At 33.0% G+C, this 22,628-nt stretch overlaps 1 protein-coding gene across 1 annotated transcript in view; it reads left to right on the forward strand.

Annotated features, from left to right (window-relative positions):
- The first annotated feature begins 941 nt into the window (after nucleotides 1-941).
- LOC139484171 (uncharacterized) overlaps nucleotides 942-22,628 on the forward strand; it is a 78,882-nt gene continuing 57,195 nt past the window's right edge. Inside the window, exons 1-5 of the mRNA XM_071267903.1 lie at nucleotides 942-1,461; nucleotides 12,022-12,081; nucleotides 12,888-13,068; nucleotides 18,315-18,629; nucleotides 20,010-20,076. Of these exons, the coding sequence (XP_071124004.1) occupies nucleotides 12,058-12,081; nucleotides 12,888-13,068; nucleotides 18,315-18,629; nucleotides 20,010-20,076 (587 nt within the window). The 5' untranslated portion in view covers nucleotides 942-1,461; nucleotides 12,022-12,057. The remainder of the gene's footprint in view (nucleotides 1,462-12,021; nucleotides 12,082-12,887; nucleotides 13,069-18,314; nucleotides 18,630-20,009; nucleotides 20,077-22,628) is intronic.

Below are 22,628 nucleotides of genomic sequence, written 5' to 3' on the forward strand. Positions count from 1 at the left end.
TGCGCACATTTTAAGTGTATTTCGGTCAACGCTTTTACACCCCAATAAATTTACAAAAAAGAGCATTCAATTCTTAAATAAAATAACAGTGTGGTTCAAGTGAATTAACTTGATTTGTACAAAAAAATGATCGTAATCCCGAAAATCGTAAACATATTTTCTTATCTTAAAAGGGTGCAAGAAGGGTTCCATTAATAGGCCAATAAATAAGATTACAGTTAATTTAAAAAAAAAATGAAAATATAGTAGTATTTTTTCTCTCATAATAACAGTAAACAGATTCACAACAATGTCAATTTCAAGAAAGCAGACAACAGTTAATTAGCCAATAACAGTACAGCATCAATGATCTTGAATGTATGTCACTTTTAACTAAAATATAAAGGCACAGAACCAGGACATAGGAGCACAGAACCAGGACCGTTTTTTTTATCACCAGCACAGCGTCAGGACAATTCCGTTTAACGAACTTGTACGACTTTTGCAATATAATATTGTTGTAATATACTTTGCATGGTACTTATGACGCATCAGAGAAAAATTAAGCAACAAAACAGTCGTTTTATTGCCGTTTTGATACAATGTAAACAAACCCACCAGCACAGAATCAGGACCCACCAGCACCTGACAGGACCAAATCACCAGCACAGAACGTTCTCTCGCAGGACAACCATACCCACTGTGTATACAATAACTGTGTTAAGACAATTATATATATAGAGAGATAAGTATTCATGATGCACTAACTAGGTAGGTACAAAATAATTTAAAATTCAATTATTGTGTCACACTGATACTGATACTGATCATGTAGTATAGTACAATGACATGACACATTTATGCGAAGAACAGAGCATTTGTGTAATGTCCAACCCGTGGTTGTTTCGGCTATTGTCTAAATTAATTGCTCATGAATATTGATGAGTTTGATGCGCACGCATTTCTTGCTGAGATCTTGAAATTCTTGGAGATTTTGATCAAAGGATTGATTTTCATTTTATTGATTTTATATATCGGTAATTAGTGTGCTATGAGTGTACCATAGTTCTGAACACTAGTGGTTGACAAGAATTCTACAATTTTATTGATTTGGATCGATTGCTTCGTGAGTTATTGATTTGTTTACTGAGGCTGAGAGTGGTACAAGCTGACCGAAGATTCACGTCGGACATACATATTGTTTGTGATGCATTGACATTCTGCATTGGCCAATACAAATGCAATATATGGAATTGTAATACATATTTCTACTGCATATATGAATTTTAAAAGTTATGAAAACTTTTTAATTTCTAATCTCTGGACATGATGATGAGGCTGATTATCTGACAGCTTAGCTATTTTTAGAACATTGGGATTTCCTAATCTCCTTTTCGCAACTATCAAAATCGGAAGTAGCAGTTTTCAGTTGACAATAGCGGAAGGCGAAGATTGAATTAAATTGTAAACAATAGATTAAAGGTAAATCATCATAACTATATTACGTTTTAAATATGAAGCTCTCACATTGTTCGGTTGAAAAACTATGTACAGACACACGACTTTAAACTTCATCATCACGAGATACAAATGCAAGGTGTTAACGGGGGCATGGTATCTTCTTTATTTAAATATTTGATAGACATACGCCGTTTTAGCCCTGATGTTGTGTTGATGCAGATAGGCAGTAATGATATTGGCAGCAGTGAAAATTCAGTGGTGAATATTGAATTTGCTATTCAGTATTTTATAGAAGTATTATTTTCAATTAACATTAATCCTTTAGTTATGGTTGGCTTATTGTTCAATCGGAATAAGGTTTTGGCAAAACGTGGACTCACAGTGTCCCAATATAATGACAGAGTTATAGATTTGAACTGCAAGCTGCAGAATTTACAACGTGTCTTCAGCAATCGAATGATATTTTGGGTGCATCGTGGGCTTCAGTACCCAACACATGACATTTTAAATATGCATGGAGTTCATTTAAATTCTGAAGGAAATAGCAGGGGGGAAATTGTGACACAATTCGGTGGTAAATGTTTGGTCCCCACCTTCGCTTATCATTATAGTTGTTGTAAATAAATCTGACATTAGAGTAGAAATAAAATAGCGCCACAAATGGTGCGAACAGAGCTGGCTGCATAGTTAGGTTAAGTGTATACATTGTATAGTTGTTTCTATAGATCGTCAATGGAGGAGCATAAAATAGGGTTATGAATAAAATAAATAACACATTTATGCGAAGAACAGAGCATTTGTGTAATGTCCAACCCGTGGTTGTTTCGGCTATTGTCTAAATTAATTGCTCATGAATATTGATGAGTTTGATGCGCACGCATTTCTTGCTGATCTTGACAGGGTTGGCAAAAACCCGGGTTTTATGAGTATTGCCCAGCCCAGTGGGAAATACTGGGAAAACCCGGGTTTTACTGGGTTTTAGTGGGTAATACTGGGCAATACTGGGTAATATAAAATATTTGTCTGAATTTTAAAGAGGATTCAGTGATAAAAACAAATGCAATACATTTAATAAGATAGTTAAAAATGTATACCCTATTTTGTTTGTTTAGCATTTGTCTAGATTGGCAAACTGTAAATAGAAAGCAAGTAAATAATTTCTTTTCAAATGAATATAGCTCCTATTACGAACTAACAATTACATGTATTAAAGAAACATCACATTTAAATAATGTATATGTACTGTCACTAATTAATAAGTAATTATTCAGATTAGAACACAGATTTGTTTATGTAACAATAATCAGTCCTTTCAATTTTAAAAGTGTTAATGGCATGACCCTGTAGGGTGTTTATTTAGCAATATGAATGTATAACAATTATAATTAACAATTCACTTAAACACTTCAATAAAATGCTTTTTCAAAGTTTGGATTATTGAAACAATACTTGGTAATTAAAAGGTATCTTTAAACGTGCAAATCTTGTATTCTGCCTACATATAAAATTAATAGAGAAGAGAATGAACAGTCAGGGGACTTACTGAAATAAGTGATTTTTAAATCACTTATTTGAGTAGCAAATTCGAGGTTTTGTCACAAATTGGGATTTTGTAGTTTTTTTTTTTAATTTTCAACACATAGGTTTAAATTATATCTTTTAATTAGTAAAATAAAAAAATATGAACTTTTTGCTTCTTTTTTAGTAGCAAGGTTTATGCCTTTGATGCTATCATTTAGCTGAAAATTCTATTTTAGTTGAAAAAATGCTATAATAATGGCTTTACATAATGAACTGATACTTTCTTAAAAGATTTTTCACAGCAGTGGGAGTATTTTTCCTGTGAAGTTCAAGGTTTCATCTTTCAGATTATGTAATAAAATTCTACTGTTCGTGATAAAAATTTCACTGTTTGGGGGTGTTGAAATTAGTGGGGGTTATTAAAAGAATGATACTTAAAGAAGTGATTTTTTGGAAGGAAATTGAGGTCTGATACTTAAACAAGTGATTTTCATGTCATTATCCTAGATTCAGTACAAGGTCATCACCTGAAATGACCTGGTCATTCTAGACAACACAGATGTTGGTTCTGATAAGTTTAGAAACATAATTAGGCCCTGGATCATTAGTATTCTATATTTAAAGCTACAATAAGATTAAATCACTTCTTCTAGTGATTAATTTGTACTACTTAAATAGGTGATTATTAAAGAAAGACAACTCCAACTTCCAACCTTTATGGAAATAATGTTACTTGAATCAGTGATTTAAAAAATCACTTGTTTAAGTAAGTCCCCTGACTGATGAAATTGAATTTTCTAGAATGACTGTCAATGGTTATCTGTATAAAAAGTATAGATTTAGCTGTTATACTATGAAACTATAATAAGTTTTTACTATTTTGTGTTAAAATAAGCTTAAAAAATTATATTGCCCAGTAATGCCCACTTTTACCCATTTCTGGGAGTATAGCCCAGCCTGGGAAAACCCGGGTTTTCCCGCCCGGGAATTCCCGGGTGGGTAATACTTTGCCAACCCTGGATCTTGAACTACTTGGAGATTTTGATCAAAGGATTTAAAATCAATTAATTTTCATTTTATTGATTTCCGCCTCGTCCCCAACCACCTCCTTTTTAACTATTTAAACTCAGGAGAAAGTTTATGAAAGTTTTGTATTTAGAAGACTATGACATAATGTTACTTTGTTAGCTATTACATCTAGGTAAAATGTAACTTAAGTTTTATATTGTTATAATGTTTATTTTAAATCTGTTTCTGTTATTAACTTTAATTTATGTTTATGTGAAGGGGCAAATGTTTGGTCCCCACCTTCGCTTATCATTATAGTTGTTGTAAATAAATCTGACATTAGAGTAGAAATAAAATAGCGCCACAAATGGTGGCACAAATTTTGCCAATAACATGTGTTGGTTTTTATTTAATAGAGAAGCGAACAGAGCTGGCTGCATAGTTAGGTTAAGTGTATATAGTTGTTTCTATAGATCGTCAATGGAGGAGCATAAATAGACATTTAACAATCAATACCTTATGAGACACGTATTAACAAAACATTTCACATTTATACATATGAACATCAAGTTTTCAAAAATTCCTGAATTTCGTGACAAACTGGCGACGCGTTAGCGGAGACAGTGAACGGATATTTGCGACTATGGAACGCCATGACTGCCTTGTGTTAATAATCAGCATTATGTGCAGTGCTCACACCATTATATGCAGTGATAACAACATTGTATTAAGTGCTCACAACATTATATTAAGTGCTCACACCATTATATGCAGTGGTCACACCATTATATGCAGTGCTCACACCAATATATGCAGTGCTCACACCAATATATGCAGTGCTCACACCATTATATGCAGTGCTCACAACATTATATTAAGGTGGTACCTAACACTACAGGGAGATAACTCTGTAAAATCAGCTAAACGTTTTAATTACGTTGTGTTTTAAAGGGAATACTAAGCTTCTCAATGTTCAAAATTGGTGTTTGTCAAACTGCTATATAACCAGTGTAATTTTTCTGATAAAATGGTTGGTTCAAAATTTTTGAAATTAATATAATTTGGTTAAAGGGTCAAAGTAAATACTTTAACAAAATTTTTATGAAAATTAAACGAGCCAAATTAATTTTAGTGAAAGTGTTGGGTACCACCTTAAGTGCTCACACCATTATATTAAGTGCTCACACCATTATATTTAGTGCTCACAACATTATACGCAGTGGTCCAAAAATTAAATGCAGTGGTCACAACATTATATGAAGTGGTCAAAACATTATATGAAGTGCTCACAACATTATATGCAGTGCACGTGTAAGCCAAAAAAGTGTCCCATGAAATTGTGTCTTCTGGAACTATATTTCACAGTTAATCTGTGAAATTTTGTTCACTGGACAGAATATCACATTTGTAAACTATAAAATAGTGTCTCCCTTAGTGAAACATTGTCCCTAGTACTTGGACATAATTTCATGGATGTTTTATAAAAATTTGTCACAAGGGACAATTTTTTATAGTGCAGCTAATTTTTTCTGTCCCTAAAGAAGGTAAATAATTTAGCAATCATTGAAATGTTTTAATCAATTAATTAAATCAATTTGGAAATGATTTCACTTAGTTTGAAAAAATATCTAACAAAGGTCAAAATAGAATAACTTTTCAAGGGACACTTTTAAACAGATATGGAGAATATTTTATAATACAATTCTGTCCTGGACAAAATTTCACATGTCATAACCATGAAATTTTGTCCATGGGACACCATTTAATGGGGGACACTATTTAATCCTACACTCACACCATTATATGCAGTGTTCACACCATTATATGCAGTGCTCACAACATTATATGCAGTGCTCACACCGATATATGCAGTGCTCACACCATTTTTTGCAGTGCTCACAACATTATATTAAGTCCTCACAACATTATATTAAGTGCTCACAACATTATATTAAGTGCTCACAACATGATATTAAGTTCTCACAACATTATATTAAGTGCCCAGAACATTATACGCAGTGGTCCAAACATTATATGTAGTGGTCACAACATTATATGAAGTGATCAAAACATTATATGAAGTGGTCACAACATTATATGTTTTTTGTTGATGAAGGTGATGATCGGTGATGTTGATGATGATTTTTGATGTATGATGAGATCATTTGGTAAACTTCGTTTTTTAGCGGAAATTATCGAAATCCTGAATTGGTAATGCCCAGCAAACAAATTTAAACAGTTATTAAAGTCATTTTATCATTAAGGCAGGATACAATATTTAAAACTGATTGAAATAAGTAAATAAAGAAGTATGATCAAATTACCACAAATTTATTCCACAACAGGGCATTTTTTACTTATTTTTAGGACCAGTTTCATTATATTCACAATTTAAAATGTATATATATTTAAGTGTTTAATAAATTGCTTCGCCGAACGCAGTTAGATACGACCGCAGAGGTCCAACCCTGAACCGTTCCAGTGGCGGATCCAGAACTTTTCCTAAGGGGGGGCCCTCTGACTGACCTAAGGGGGGGCCCTCTCGAGTCATGCTTCAGTGATTCCCTATATAATCAACCAAATTTTTCCCACGAAAGGGGGGGCCTGGGCCCCCCAGGGCCCCCCCCCTGGATCCGCCTATGCGTTCGGACAAAAATGGACACACTATTCACGCTTGATTCAGGTCTGAATTTGGAATGGAATCAAATATTTGACACATAATAGGTTTCTGACACAGAATAGCTGTAGTCAAAGAACTTAAAATTGGTTATATTATTTGAATTTATACATACTTATCTTTTTGCTTTTGCACTACGCTGTTGCGAATTGCCCCACCCCCTCCAAAAATGAAAAAATACCCTCCTTTTTTTGTTGATTTTGTGCACTAAGCTGTTGCATACTGACCCACAGTCGAAGAAGACAAGAAAAATGTATCCCCCACTTTTTTTCTTTTTAATTTCTGAAATCTGATATGGGAAAAAAAAATCTTTATACATAATTTTAAAGCAGTGTAAGGGAGAAAATCAAACATGTCTGGATTACCTCAATATATTTGGATTACCTTCCTTACACTGGTTTCAATTGTCTTAATTGACCATTAACCAAAAAAACCTTGTTTTTCCCTCTTTTTTGCCTCTAATTCCTAAACGGATTGAGCCATAACACCTCCCCCACCTAGCCCTCCGAGCAAATCATAACCCGTCCTTTGTGGTGTGGAAACTTGTGGTATAATTTCAAAGAGATTCATACACTTAAAATGAGTGGAAACTACAAAAATGTTTATTTAGAGCCCCTTTTTGGCCCCTAATTTCTAAACAGTTAAGACCACAACCCGCCAAATTAATCCCAACCTTAAGTTTCTTTAGTGGTTATAAACCTTGTGTTAAAATTTAATTGATTTCTATTTACTTATACCAAAGTTATTATCCGGAAACCACCTGTCTTCGGCGACGCTGACGACGACGACGTGATAGCAATGTACGCCCATTTTGTTTCTTCATTTTTTTTTTTGCAGTCGTATTAAAACATGTAGATTTATACACATATATTGTGCATATTCAGATTACTCGGGACTGTAATTAAGATATGTTATGACCCAGTATTTTTCAAGGAGGACCAAATATCTGTCAGACGTATACTGTTCATTGCATTTCTTTTTTTATTAATGTTGGTCAGCAATTGCAAATAGAATTTTACTTAAACATTTAAGATTTTCAATCATATTTTAAAAAAGCATGTCACAGCAATGTTTGGTGCAAAATAACTAGTTTGTGAATTTAAATTCTTGTAAGAATATAATTCGGACTATGCTATACATAAAAAAGTCAAATTAGTTTCGACAATTTTCCGATTCTTACCCGTGAGTGATCCATATTCATGAGAAAGAAGCCCCACAGAAACAATCAAGATCAGTCGTCAAAAGTAACTTTCCAGATAACGAAAAAAATATTCAGATATGAAATTTTCAACCTTTTACATTGATCCTAACATGGGATATGGAAAAACAATTGGTAGCAAAAATAACATAAATCCCTAGACTATAGACAAGCTTGTATGTGAGAAGAATTAGAACGCCAATAACAACAACGGGAAGAATTCACAGTAAAACAATACTATTAGTTCTCCATTAATATATTTATATTACAATTATATATTAAATAATAACGAATATCGTTTTTTTTTGTGTGCTTCTGTTACAAAAAAAATAATTTTTGTGGACTTTAAATAAAATCAAAGAAGTGCTCAGCAACAAATGCATTCCTCTTTTATGTGTTGTTGCTATCATCTGGACCTAAACACAAATTTGAATCTTTTTTCAAGGTCCATTGTTATCAAAGAAGTGCGATCTAAAAGATATTATTCTTCTATGACTTGTAGTTGATTAGATATTGTATCTTAATGCACCTTAACCAGAATTAATTTAGGTCAAGATGACTCTTTTTTCATGGACAATGGTTACTATCCAATAATAGTAAATCATTCTTTTTTACTCACAGTGTGTTTCAATCTTTACCTAAATGCAAAACTTAGATGCATGTTTTTTTTTAGTTGTTATAGTGGCTTTGAATTAGCCGTCAGTAACTGCAAGTACTGCATGTATTCTCAGATCAGTACTTATAGTGTCTTTTTGTTGTTGGGATATACAAGTACCCGCCCACGTCCACTCTCTTTTTTTGTTAGATGTATTTATATTTCAATCTGATGAGCACAATAGCCTTTTACAACCGATTTTCAAAGTTCGTTCTTATGTTGAACTGTTACGCCACTGTCCCAGGTTAGAGGGAGGGTTAGTATTCCGCTAACATGTTAAAACCCGCCACATTCTGTATACAAGTGTCTGTCGCAAGTCAGGAGGAGCCTTTATTTCAGTGGTTGTCGTTTGTTAATGTGTTATATACATGTTCGTTTTTCGATCGTTTGTTTGTACATTAATTCGGAATGTTTTAAGTTTATCATTTCGGGGCCTTCTATAGCTGACTATGCGGTATGGGCTTTGACATCCGTACTGTGGCCGTTTAGTTGTTAATTTCTGTGATGTCATTTTGTCTCTTGTGGAAAGTTGTTTCACTGGCAAACATACCACTTTTCTTTTTATATATACGATATATTAACCGTGCAAACTGACGAACAAACGTAGTAAACGTTTTATTCACCCACGAACTCAGTTTTCATAAGGGATGATAACTTTAAATAAAAATGTAAATCTGGGTCTTGAAAGGGTAAATTTTTCTTATGAAAGTTTATATCTCTATATAAGAATGCTGATCATATTTAGAAGACAAACTGCTAAAAAGCTTGTAAAAAAATTGGAATAATTGATGTAAAGTTATGTTAAACACCTACAATGAAATGCTTTAAACTGCATTTTCCATATCTGTTAGATACGTATACTTATTCATGTAAAAATGCCAAATTCTGAAAATTGAGGCCAAAAATTACTAGATATCATGACATATATAAGCAAGCGTAATACGGCACTTAGGTGTATTAGAAAGCTGACTATTTTATTTAAAAAGTAATTAAGCTTTTTAAAACTGAGTACGGACTATAAAGTGGCCCCTTGCTTAAGTTCTTCAGTAGGAAATGAACTTGAGAAATATATCATACAAATTTTCTTCGATATTTCATTAAATAAACTTTTAATTATTTAACTTACAATGTACATTTTGCCATTCGCATTTCTTACAACGAACAGAACTAGTTCATTCATTCACCTCTTAGTTTCATCTTTTCCTTACTTATTAGTTTTAAACATTGTATACTGCCTTAATCATTGTTAATGATAACATGACTTTAATTGTTAGGTGGGCATTACCAATTATGGATTCGGTAATTTCCGCTAAAAAAACGGAGTTTCCCGAATAATCTCATCATACATCAACAAAAAACGTATAATGATGTGACCACTTCATATAATGTTGTGAACACTTCATTTAATTTGTTGACCACTTCATATAATGTTTTGACCACTTCATATAATGTTGTGACCACTGCATATTATGTTTTGACCACTGCGTATAATGTTGTGAGCACTTAATATAATGTTGTGAGCACTTAATATAATGCTGTGAGCACTGCATATAATGGTGTGAGCACTGCATATATTGGTGTGAGCACTGCATATAATGGTGTGAGCACTGCATACAATGGTGTGAGCACTGCATATATTGACAGGTATTTTTTTGTGAAGTTGAAGTCCAATCAAATTTAAAATTAGCGCATATGTTCTCTATGATATGATCTTTCTAATTTTAATGCCAAATTAGAATTTTTAACCCAAGTACACAGTCCACTGAACATAGAAAATGAAGTGCGAGTGGGGCATCCGTGTACTATGGACACATTTTTGTTATACCTCTAATGTTATGGGTGTTAAAAAAACTATTCAAGATAGAATGATTACCTTGATATAGGTTTGATGCTCACAAGAAAGCTTTTAAACCAGGTGGTGAAGTTAAAATCATCCTTTTGTAAATCTTACAAACCCCATCATAGTAGGTTGCCCCTTTCACATATGATATGTTTCTAATGTTATAACTATTTCGTTCTTATGTTGTACGTTGTACTGTCATACCACTGTCCCAGGTTAGGGGGAGGGTTGGGATCCCGCTAACATGTTTAACCCCGCCACGTTATTTATGTATGTGCCTGTCCCAAGTCAGGAGCCTGTAATTCAGTGGTTGTCGTTTGTTTATGTGTTATATATTTGTTTTTCGTTCATTTTTTTACATAAATAAGGCCGTTAGTTTTCTCGTTTAAATTGTTTTACATTGTCTTATCGGGGCCTTTTATAGCTGACTATGCGGTATGGGCTTTGCTCATTGTTGAAGGCCGTACGGTGACCTATAGTTGTTAATGTTTGTGTCATTTTGGTCTTTTGTGGATAGTTGTCTCATTGGCAATCATACCACATCTTCTTTTTTATATAATCTTGTTCCCTTTTCACACATATGACCTACCAAATTAGACGTGTGACTGGGTATGTACTTATATAAGTGACACAATGGGTGCTATGTATGGAGCATAATCTTCTTACCCTTACGGAGTTCCTGAGATCACCCCATGTTTTTGGTGGGTTTGTGTTATTTTGTGTACTATTGTTTGCCTGTTTGTCTTGTTCTTTTTAAGCCACGGAGTTGTCAGTTTGTTTTCGATTTATGAGTTTGAATGTCACTCTGGTATCTTTTGTCCCTCTCTTTAGTTTTTAATGAAATTAAAAATTTGGTGACAATTATTTAGAGCCGAAAACTTGCATCCATTCCTAATGTATTTAAGTTACAAATATAGCAGTAGAGCTAATATAACAAAGATCAATTGTAAATGTCCCTATTGTATTGTGTTTCACACGACTACAGCAAGTCCTCAATAACATAACATTAGAACAATGAATAAAACGGAAAAATATATATGTATATAAACTATATCTACTCGTGAAATCAAAATTGTAAACAGTGGAGCTTGGGCATTACCGCGTTGCTGTTCTGCTGACGGACGTCGCCATGTTGTAAGCCATAAGATTCCCGCAATTATTTATCATTTGATCATGTTTATATCGTTGCCAAAAATGGAAACGACAGAAAATAACATTTCTTTTGAAGAATACACCTGTATCATTAATACTGTCCCAAATCAATTTACACTACGTCATTTTATCCTGATTTACAAAAATGTAGAGTAATTTACCATATCCTTATAAATATTTGTTTTTAGTTACTTTATCGTACCAATATTTTTTCATTTTTCACTGTTATAGATTACATATCTAAATGTACTTGGTTGGTATTGTCCTAATAATTGAATTTGAATATAATAATATTTAAATAACAAATATATGATAAATTCGTAACATAGTGTGCAGTTCTCCTAATACGGAATTTATCGGGTCAATAAAATTCATTTCGGCTCTATCTTCGCCTCGCCCGACTTAATTTAATCGTCCTAAATATACATGAAATATTTGCCACTGGACGTTAAGCAACCAACAATCAATCAAATTATCGTATTAGAACTATTTTACAATGTGTAACTAATACCGTTTTTTTTTTGCAGGAGCATCAGCTTTCAGAATATTTCCAAATCAGCTTTGACATGGATATTTACAGTTGTTTCTTGGTAAGGAGACTCTTGTTTTAGGGATAATTGTAAAAATACAGTTGAATTTAAATAAAAAAGTAACCTGCAAGAATGCGATCCTGCTTTTAAAAAGGCAATAGAAAAAAATGGACAAATGGGTAGATAATTAGGTAATGCATGCAAAAGAAAAACTTATAGCGAAAAGAGAATATACAGCATATGTGTAAGTATGATACATTTTTGCAAACAGAAATGATTTAAGCTTGTGTGCAATCTTGTTTATAATTCATTGGATGAGTGGTTAAATGAAAGCTAGTATATCCAATCTGAAATAATTAAAGTAAGACTTCAAAAATTAAAATTTAGAATTGAAATTTGGGAATAATGGTAAAGAGACAACTACCCGACCCAAGTGTACACAACAGTAGAAGGCATCCAATGGGTCGTCAACGCAGCCAAAACATCCGGCACCCGGAGGAGTTAGTTAGCTGTCCCCTTAATATATTGTGTACAGTGAAATTAAACGCCACACTAAACTCCAAATCATGTAAATGAGCTAAAAATAAAATAATAAAATACTATAGACTAACAAATGCCAGAGACTTGGGATACGCGCCAAAATGCAGTGGGGTTAAACATTGTTTTGTGATATTTCAACCCTCCCCCTATAGCTCTAGCCAATTTCGAATAACAAAAAAACACATAGCATTACACACATTACAACTCAGTTTAAAAGAAGTCTGAGTCCAATGTTGATACATGTTTAGAACACAATACAGTATGCTTATTTTATCTGGGTATATGTTTGTCAACTAAAATTTTCTTTTTACTTAATTAAATTTCAGGCTATATCCATATTGAAGATATCTGATGCTGTGTTTAGCTTTCAGTGTCCTGTTCAGTCACACTGGAAACATAGAGCTGACAATATTTGTGGCTCTAACAGCAGTTACTTTTGCTTATATGATAAGAATAATAAAACATTTGTGGAATTTTGTAGAGATCATCCCGATTTTGAAGCACCAGGTATATACTAATTATTTTTTAAATACATACCAACTTAACTGTCTATGTCTTTAAAATAGCTAAGAGGGTCGTAATGGGTGTACCTTCATGACGAAAAAAGGTAAAAATTCTTGCCAAATGACGTTAACGGTAGTTTTTGGTGTATGACGATAAAATGTACACTTTCTTTTAGACGATAAAAACATCGACTGATTTTGACGAATGGTGTTATTTTTTTCTTAAAAAAAAAACGGAAACGATAATTATTTGAGACCTCTGACGAATCACGATTAGGATATTTTGACGAATCACGGTAAAAAATTTACCAATTTGACGTTACATATAATAATAGCCGAAAATTACCGTTTGACGCCTGACGTTAAAGGGCATTACTACATGTACCTCCAGCTAACAGTACATCCACTGACATACTCTAAAAAATGTTCTAACATCTAAAATAAAAGGTCACCAGCAAATGGTTCAGAAATTAAAGGGTGTTGATATTTTGTTGGGGTCATAAAGGTTGGGCTAAATGGTCAATCTAATTCTATAATAATAGAGTGAGATGCAATAATAGCTGTCGTTATTAAGTTTTTAAGAAAATTGCTCATAAATTTCCAAATAATTCTAATATTTCTATATAAGAACATTTATACAATTGAAAGACAAAATTAAATTTAAAACTGAAATTGCATGTATTTGCTTTAACATCCTCTTTTCTCTTAATAGTGATTAAACTACCAGGCTTATGATTTAATACGCCAGACGCGCGTTTCGTCTACATAAGACTCATCTGTGACGCTCAGATCAAAATAGTTAGAAAGCCAAACAAGTACAAAGTTGAAGAGCATTGCTAACCCAAATAAACAGTCAGGGGACTTACTGAAATAAGTGATTTTTAAATCACTTATTTGAGTAGCAAATTCGAGGTTTTATCACAAATTGGGATTTTGTAGTTTTTTCAAAATTTTAAACACATAGGTTTAGATAATATCTTTTAATTAGTAAAATTAAAAAAATATGAACTTTTTGTCTCTTTTAAGTAGCAGGGTTCATGCCTTTGATGCTATCATTTAGATAAAAATTCCATTTTAGTTGAAAAAATGCTATAATAATGGCTTTACATAATGAGCTGATACTTTCTTGAAAGATTTTTCACAGCAGTGGGAGTATTTTTCCTGTGAAGTTCAAGGTTTCATCTTTCAGATTATGTAATAAAATTCTACTGTTCGCGATAAAAATTTCACTGTTCGGGGTTGTTGAAATTAGTGTGGGTTATTAACAAAATGATACTTAAAGAAGTGATTTTTGGGAAGGAAATTGAGGTCTGATACGTAAACAAGTGATTTTTATGTCATTATCCTAGATTCAGTACAAGGTCATCACCTGAAATGACCTGGTCATCCTAGACAACACAGATGTTGGTTCTGATAAGTTTAGAAACATAATTAGACCCTGGATCATTAGTATTCTATATTTAAAGCTACATTAAAATTAAATCACGTCTTCTAGTGATTTATTTGTACTACTTAAACAGGTGATTATTAATGAAAGACAACTCTAACGTCCAACCTTTATGGAAATAATGTTACTTGAATCAGTGATTTAGAAAATCACTTGTTTAAGTAAGTCCCCTGACTGATAAAAAAAAAAAGTTGTGCCAAATAAGAAAGGATCAGAAAATCCTTAGTCTCTAAATCGCTTCAGATTAAAGTGTTTGGTCAAGGTAGCTTTTGATGAAGTTGAAGTCCTATATTATCAACTTGAAACTTAGTACAGATGTTCCCTCTGTTATGATCCTTCTTATTTTAATGTCAAATTAGAGTTTTTACTCCAATTTCAACATGGTATTCATAAAACAACGGTATGGCTAATCCTGATTGGTCGATATGTGTACCCGTTATTTTTTTAATGAGATACTTCTTGCACTCTGCATTAAGTCAAAGGCAAAATGATATATTTTTCCTTAGCCCTAACGGAACACAGATTTAGGACCAAAACATATACTGTCCAATTATAGCAAAGTCTCGTTTAAAAGATCAACTTTTTAAAGTCTGCATCTCGATAAAGGCTTTCCTTTTTCCCAATGCGGAAATAATGTTTTTATAAAATGCAATTTGTTACATCATTCTGTAGTTTATGCTTGTTGCCCCTCTTCTATTTTATCCAGCAAGATGATTGGATACAATTTATGAACTACCGTTTTTTGTCGAGCCTGCAAATTTTCCGAAAGCTCGACACAGGGATAGTGATCTGGTGGAGGCGGAAGCAGCGTTAGCTAACTTCATAAAAGCTTCATATTTAGGAAGGTAAAAGACCTCGATGCTTCATACATTGTATAATTATACATGTATATGTCTCGTTACGAAGTTTTCGTCTCTGTCACATGTCCACATTTTCATGGTTCAGTATCTACTTGAAAAAAAAATGATTGTTTGTAATGTTAATTTCTCTCTTATTGTGAGTGATAGGATAACCATATTTAGTATGTGTCAACCTTCCAAGTTCTCATGCCTGTCAGTCAGTTTTCACTTGACTTCGATTTCATGGATCAGTGAGTGAACACGGTTAAGTGTTGGTGGTCAATATAAAAAAGAAGATGTGGTATGATTGCCAATGAGACAACTATCCACAAAAGACCAAAATGACACACACATTAACAACTTGTATAGGTCACCGTACGGCCTTCAACAATGAGCAAAGCCCATACCGCATAGTCAGCTATAAAAGGCCCCTGGTCACCCCGGCGAGAAGAAATTCATGACTTCATGAACTATCATGAATGGTTCGTGAATGTTCATGAATGGTACATGAAAATTCATAAATAATTCATAAATGAAGGTTCATGAATCTAATTAATTCATGAACTGTTCATTAAAAGTATTTTATGAATGTTCATGAAGTTTTGATGAATCACAAACTGCTCATAAAAATTCATGAAATGTTCATTAAAAGTATTTATGAATGTTCATCATGTTCATGAAGTTTTGATGAATCACTAGCTGCTCATAAAAATTCATGAAATGTTCATTAAAAGTATTTATGAATGTTCATGAAGTTTTGATGAATCACTAGGTGTAACATTTATAACTTACATCACACGTATAAATGAGTATCATAGGTACCGTTTCGACCGTTTAGAGTAGAACATTTTACATAATTATTCGTGAAATATCATAAATGTATGGTGTTTTTATTTTTTTATTCCTGCAAAATAAAAAAATAAAATAAGATGAAATAGAAGTTGTAGCTGTATTTTAAGATAGATATTATATACAAAACTAAAATTTTAAAAGGAAAACGTATATTTTAATGAAAGTGAAATACATTTTCAAAACATTTTCAAACACCCATATTAAGGGGAAGTAACTCTTGTGATTTTAAATTTCTACAAACCGGCAAACCCCGCAAATCGGCTGTTTCCGTAGTCCAACGGTCGACCGATTTTGAGAAGTTCACTGAAATACCATAACAGGGACGAATCAACTTCGGGCTGCTATTATATGGGACGAGATTGACACCTTGACTTAAACGCACTTGCAAATATGACGTCATATGATTACGCTGGATAACAAAAATGGAGAATCCAAACGCAGATGTTTTCAGATAAGTATTTGATTTAACATATAATGATTATGAAATACAATTTGTTGAGGCAATATAAAACATTTAGGATTTTAATCTGAGCAAAACATCAGAAAGTTTAGGCAGACAATAAATTAATGAAGAATGATAAATTGATATATTGTTGTCACATTCATAACAGACATATCGTAATCTGACATGTAAATGGTACATGGGTATATATGATAATCTGATATGTAGAAATTAAATTGTGTGAATAATATTCATCGTAAATTAAATTGGTGAAACGTTAATAATAATTTAAGTCGCCAGTTTCATCTTCAAGGGATAAAGAGGGGGGGGGGGGGGGGGGGGGGTACTAAATTTGAGTTTAACTTAAACTTCCAATGCAATTTAAGATGCATAATGCTGTTTCTATTGAATGTATTGCTTCATACAATCATTACCTCTTGAACAATTGATTCTTTGTGGATATTTTTGTACTTTTAGGGGATTAAATATGAGCTGCCAGCAATGATATGAAACAGATTTTATGCAGACTCCATTTTAATACCTTTATTCAGCAATTATTGTTGGAAATACAGAGACAGCAAGTTTTGAATTACAGAAAGGAAGAGAAGTTTATATATCACACATAATTTTTATATTAGTTAATCAGTTTGTGGATTTACCAGTGATAATTCCAGTGGAATCTACTGGAACAATTCATGAACAAGAAAGGTTCATGAACATTTAAGTGTTCATGAACTTCAATGTTCATGAACTATTTATGAACAAAGTTCATGAACAATTCATGAACAAGAAAGGGTTCATGATCATTGTTGTTCATGAACATTTAAATGCTCATGAACCTTTCTTGTTCATGAATTGTTCATGAACATTAAAGTTCATGAACATTACTGTCGATTTTCAGTTCATGAATTGCTCATCAAATGTTCATGAAGATATGATGAACTGTTCATGAAATCTGTTCATGAACAGTTCATGAAATGTTCATGCATATTCATGAATTATTCATTATCATCTCACAGGGGCGATAAGACAATGTAAAACAATTCAAACGAGAAAAATAACGGCCTCATTTATGTAAAAAAATGAAAAAAGTCCATATCTCGTATACTATAAGCAATAGGTCTAATATATTGAGTGTATGGAAGGACTATAAGGTGTACATGCCTAACTGGCAGGTGTCATCTGCCCTTGACCTCATGTTCCTGGTTCAGTGGTTATAGCAGTTAAGTCTGTTTCTTAGAAACTATAAGCAATCGGTCAACTATATTAAGTGTTTTTGAACGATTGTAAGATTTATATGTATTTCTTGTTTGGTTTATATGACCTTGACATCATTCTTCTGGAACATATTAAGTTAACGTGATAGTTGCAGTAATTAAAGCTTTATATTTTACACCATCAACATAAAATCAATTAATGTGTGCACTCTTGTTGTAAGATAGCCTAAGTAACAGAAAAAAATATGTGACATTAAAACAACAATTGATAAAAAGGGACTACTTTTCCATAACACCTGTCAGGGTTGGCAAAGTACTACCTGCCAAGGAAACCCATATCACATGTGGTTCAAGATATTATTTTTGTTTCTCATATATCATGATTATTGTATTTGTACAATTGTTTTCCAGTAAATTTGTATTTGATGGTAAAATATTTTTATTTGCACTCAGGAAAAAAAATAATAGTTGAAGGATCAACTCAAGAAACACTTCAAGGTGCTAAATGCAGTAGTGATTTCTACCAACCTTTTAAATTCGTGACTAATGGAAGCTATGGCTGTGTTTTAACAAAATCTTACTGCAACGAAGAAGGACAAGTTGTTTATGGATACGGTACCACGAAAAATGATACATTATGCCGCTGTGACTATACAAGAGGATATTATTTTACTATACCACCAAAACAAACATGTTATTGTGTACCTTCTGAAGAAGATTGTTCCTGTCATCTTAAGTTATGTCCACCTAACTATAATTTGACACAAGGTATGTAGGTTATATAAACTGCTAAGTTTAAAAGAGCATTTTCGCCTGATATTTCGACACAATTCACAGAGGATGACTTGAAGATATGTTGAACATATTCACATGCTTTTTAGTCAGCTTTCTCAATCTCATTTGTTAGACATGATAAAGAAAACGGGGGAAAGGTGCTCGATTGCTATAACGAGGGTATAATTTTGAATTTTTGCTATTTTCCTTTAAAAAATTATAATATTATAAAACTATCATGTATATTTTAAAACTAGTTGATTTACATAGTGTAAATTAATGTACATGTACATGTATGTGAAGATCACAACTCAAATGCCTTATTTTGGGCATATGAACAATTATAAATTTATTTCACTTACTTTTGGTTTAACCGCCATTTTATAATTTGCTTTATCTTGAATACAAACAAATAATAATGAACTGAAATGTATAAAAGTTTTGTGGTGTTTTTTTGGGGGAAGGGGGAGGGAAATATCAGCAAAATAATAAACGTCTGTCTTTGACATAAAGTTCTGTCCCAATATGGGCGTTCTATGCAAATTGTTTTATTAATTTGCAGAAACTGGTAAATACAAGTTCGTGCTTTAAAAGCATGACTGTATCATCTACTTAAAGTTTTTTGTCGTGCCTTCAGGGCGTAGTCAAAAAGGGAGTTATATGTATGATGTTTCCGGCGGATGAAGCGGACATTGTGTTTCCTTGGCTGCCGCCTTAGTTATTGTCTATTCATTTTGAATCTTTGCTTCCTTTACATATACATGTATTAGTTTGTGATTTATAGGTTAGTTTCAGCGGAACCACTAATGTTAAGTCAATGATAATTGTTATGTAGTGGTATAAACATTGTCATATTTTATTTATATGGAGATTATTTGGCCCTTCTCCCTCATAAAGAGTCGTATTGACTTTAACCCTTTTTCTTTGTTTTCATGTTGTAGTTTGTGATTAGCGGTAGGTCATTTACGGGAACCCGCTAGTGGAAGGTCAATGACATTTGGTATGCAGTTGTATTAACATTGGTACATCGCATAACCATACAGATTATTTGGCCATACTCAATTATGGTCTACTTTGAAATTATTTCAAAAATTATATGTATTAGTTTTTGTTCACATTTGTTTAAAGGAAACTACTGATGATAAGTCAGTAGTATTTGGTAATTTGGTATACAGTTGTATTAGCATTGGTACATCGTATTTCCATTTATATTGTGTAATCATGAACCTTCATTCATGGTTGAATTGACTTTCAATATTTGCCAAACTTACATGTTAGACTGTTGCTATTTTAATTTCAACATTTGCATTATCGAATTTACAAAAATGTGAGACATATCTCTGTTTTAACAGTTTATTTATTAAATCTTTTCAGACTATGAGTGTCTAAAAGTGACAGAAAGGAATACAAGCTTTTACTGCACATCAATACATTCTGTCGTGTAAGTATTTATTGTTCCTGATTGTATACACTATGGACACAAAAGTTACATTCCTTGGTCATGTTGGTCTTTCGTTGTAGTCATCAACTGCATTTACCCTTTAGTCTGTCTAGAACATTTTAAAGAAAATAACTAAACTGTTCTCTTCCTAACTCTTCTGAAATAACTGGGATCATCCCAGGTTTAAATTTGGGTTTAACTTAGTGTTAATCAGTCTAAAGCTACATTTATCAATCTTCACTGTCGATTTCTTTTTACACAAAATTAAAAATAAATGCCATTTTACATGTTTAAGAAGCAACAACTAAAAAACTTAAATTCGGACAGTTATTATTTTATCAATTAACAAAATACTACTAGTACCTATAATTATATATAGTTACCTTTTACACGACTATTACAGCAACCATATACTTATATAAATTCTTTAAAAGATTTTCTTAATATTAATGTACTAGTAGTGGATATATATATATATAGATACTTATAGGATTGTAAGTATGCTTTATTTTATCACGTTGCATTTCCACGATTTGACTGTGTATGATAATGTAGCTGTTAGATATATTTGAAATATCTAACCGGTTGAACCGTCTGTAGAGCTAAAATAAACTGCAGTTTGGTCAGAATTTTGATTATCGTACAAAAGGGTGGATTGCAGCACTTGCTATCAAGTCACATTAAAGTATGTTCTATATTCATAAGACATCATGATCAGTTTAAATTAAAATATAATTTATTCAGTTAAATATATTTCTCTAATTCTTCGTCAATTTATCCCTTTCTGCACCCATTGTATAAAAAAAATAATCAACGTGTGGTTCGTTTCATCTCAGTACTTCATTGGTTAAAATCCGATTATGACGTCGAATTATCTTGCTTTCCTCTGATATTCCTACTGTGACGGCATGAAAAAAGGCGGCCATGCCTGATGACGTCACGTAGAAAGAACACATCTTTTTGCAGATCATTTGAAAAGAATGAATAAGTTCGACTGCATAATCTTAGAAAATCATTAGAGAAACAGATTCCACCACTAAATCTCGTGTAATACGATATTTATCCACTCTCGACAGTTAAATTTTAAATATTTAAAACGCTCGGGCAAGCTATAAAGGGCCCCAAAATTACTAGTGTAAAACCATTCTAACGGAGAAAACCAATGGTCTGATCTATATATAAAAACGAGAAACACGTATAAATTACATAAACAAACGACAACTACTGTACATCAGATTCCTGATTTAGGACAGGTGCAAACATTTTCAATAGCCCATTATACTTGTTATAAGTTTAAAGTATATTTCATCAAGTATTTCAAAGTGCTTAATCTAAATCAAAAGAAATGTATGTAGCCTGCATAGGAAAACAAACATTTTAAGCCCCAGTCCCACTAGATCACGATCGCACCACGCTCACCACGATCTAAAATTAATTTAGATCGTGGTGAGGTCCCGGTATGAGCGGCATGAAAATGTAAATGTCCGTTGCTTTCACGATGCTACTACGTCCTCTCTACGCTTCTACAAAGATCCCGCTACGATTATACCACGTTCTCACCGCGCTTATTCTGCGACCTCACTACGCTTATCAAGATCTTTCTACACTCTTCAAGTTCTCACTACGACCATACCACGAGTTATCCGATTGCAACACCGTCTTACTGCGATTATAACACGTTCTTACCACGATTATACTACGTTCATAGCGGCATCTTACTACGTTCTCAGCAATAACGTCAACATCGTGTTCCATATCAATACAGTTCATTTCCTTTTATTTCTGATTAAATCGTAGATTTCTCGGAAACAATACAGTCATGCCACCAAAATCTACCAGAACACGTGGGATGGTGTTAGGAGTTGATGTAGAGGCAGAGGGAGCAAAGTAACGAATCCTGATCAAGCAGAGATGTCGGACCGACCAATCAAACCTTAATTACAACCTATTGCTGGTCCATAAAGCTCAATGACGATATTTTAGTGAAAGATAGCAGAGATGACATTGATGTATCAATATATATAGGAAGATGTGGTATGGATGCCAATGAGACAACTCTCCATCCAAGTAACAATTTATAAAAGTAAACCATTATAGGCCAAGGTACGGCCTTCATCACAGAGCCTTGGCTCACATCAATCAGCACGCTATAAAGAACCCAAAATATTACTAGTGTTAAACCATTTAAATGGAAAAACCAACGGTCTAATCTATATAAAAATGAGAAGCATGGTTGAACCGTTAGAGCAAATGAATAATTACATTCAAACAAACACAATCTAGGGAGCTTTTTTTATATATTTTATGTGAAAATGACAATGAGAATGATGTTCGTAGTGTGAACGTAGTCAGGTCGTAATAAAAGCGTGATGAGGACGGCAAGGGCGTGCTAGAATCGTACTATGGTCGTGAACAGCGTGGTATAGTCGTAGTGGAAGCGTAGTTGGGTTGCAGTGAAAACGTGATGGTCGTAGTGAGGTCGTGATAACGTCACTCTGCGATCGTAGCGCAGTCTCTCCGAATAGAATCACGCTCTCGCTAAGATTATACAG

Source organism: Mytilus edulis, chromosome 8 (genome assembly GCF_963676685.1).
Source record: "Mytilus edulis chromosome 8, xbMytEdul2.2, whole genome shotgun sequence".
Classification (NCBI taxonomy): Eukaryota; Metazoa; Mollusca; class Bivalvia; order Mytilida; family Mytilidae; genus Mytilus; species Mytilus edulis.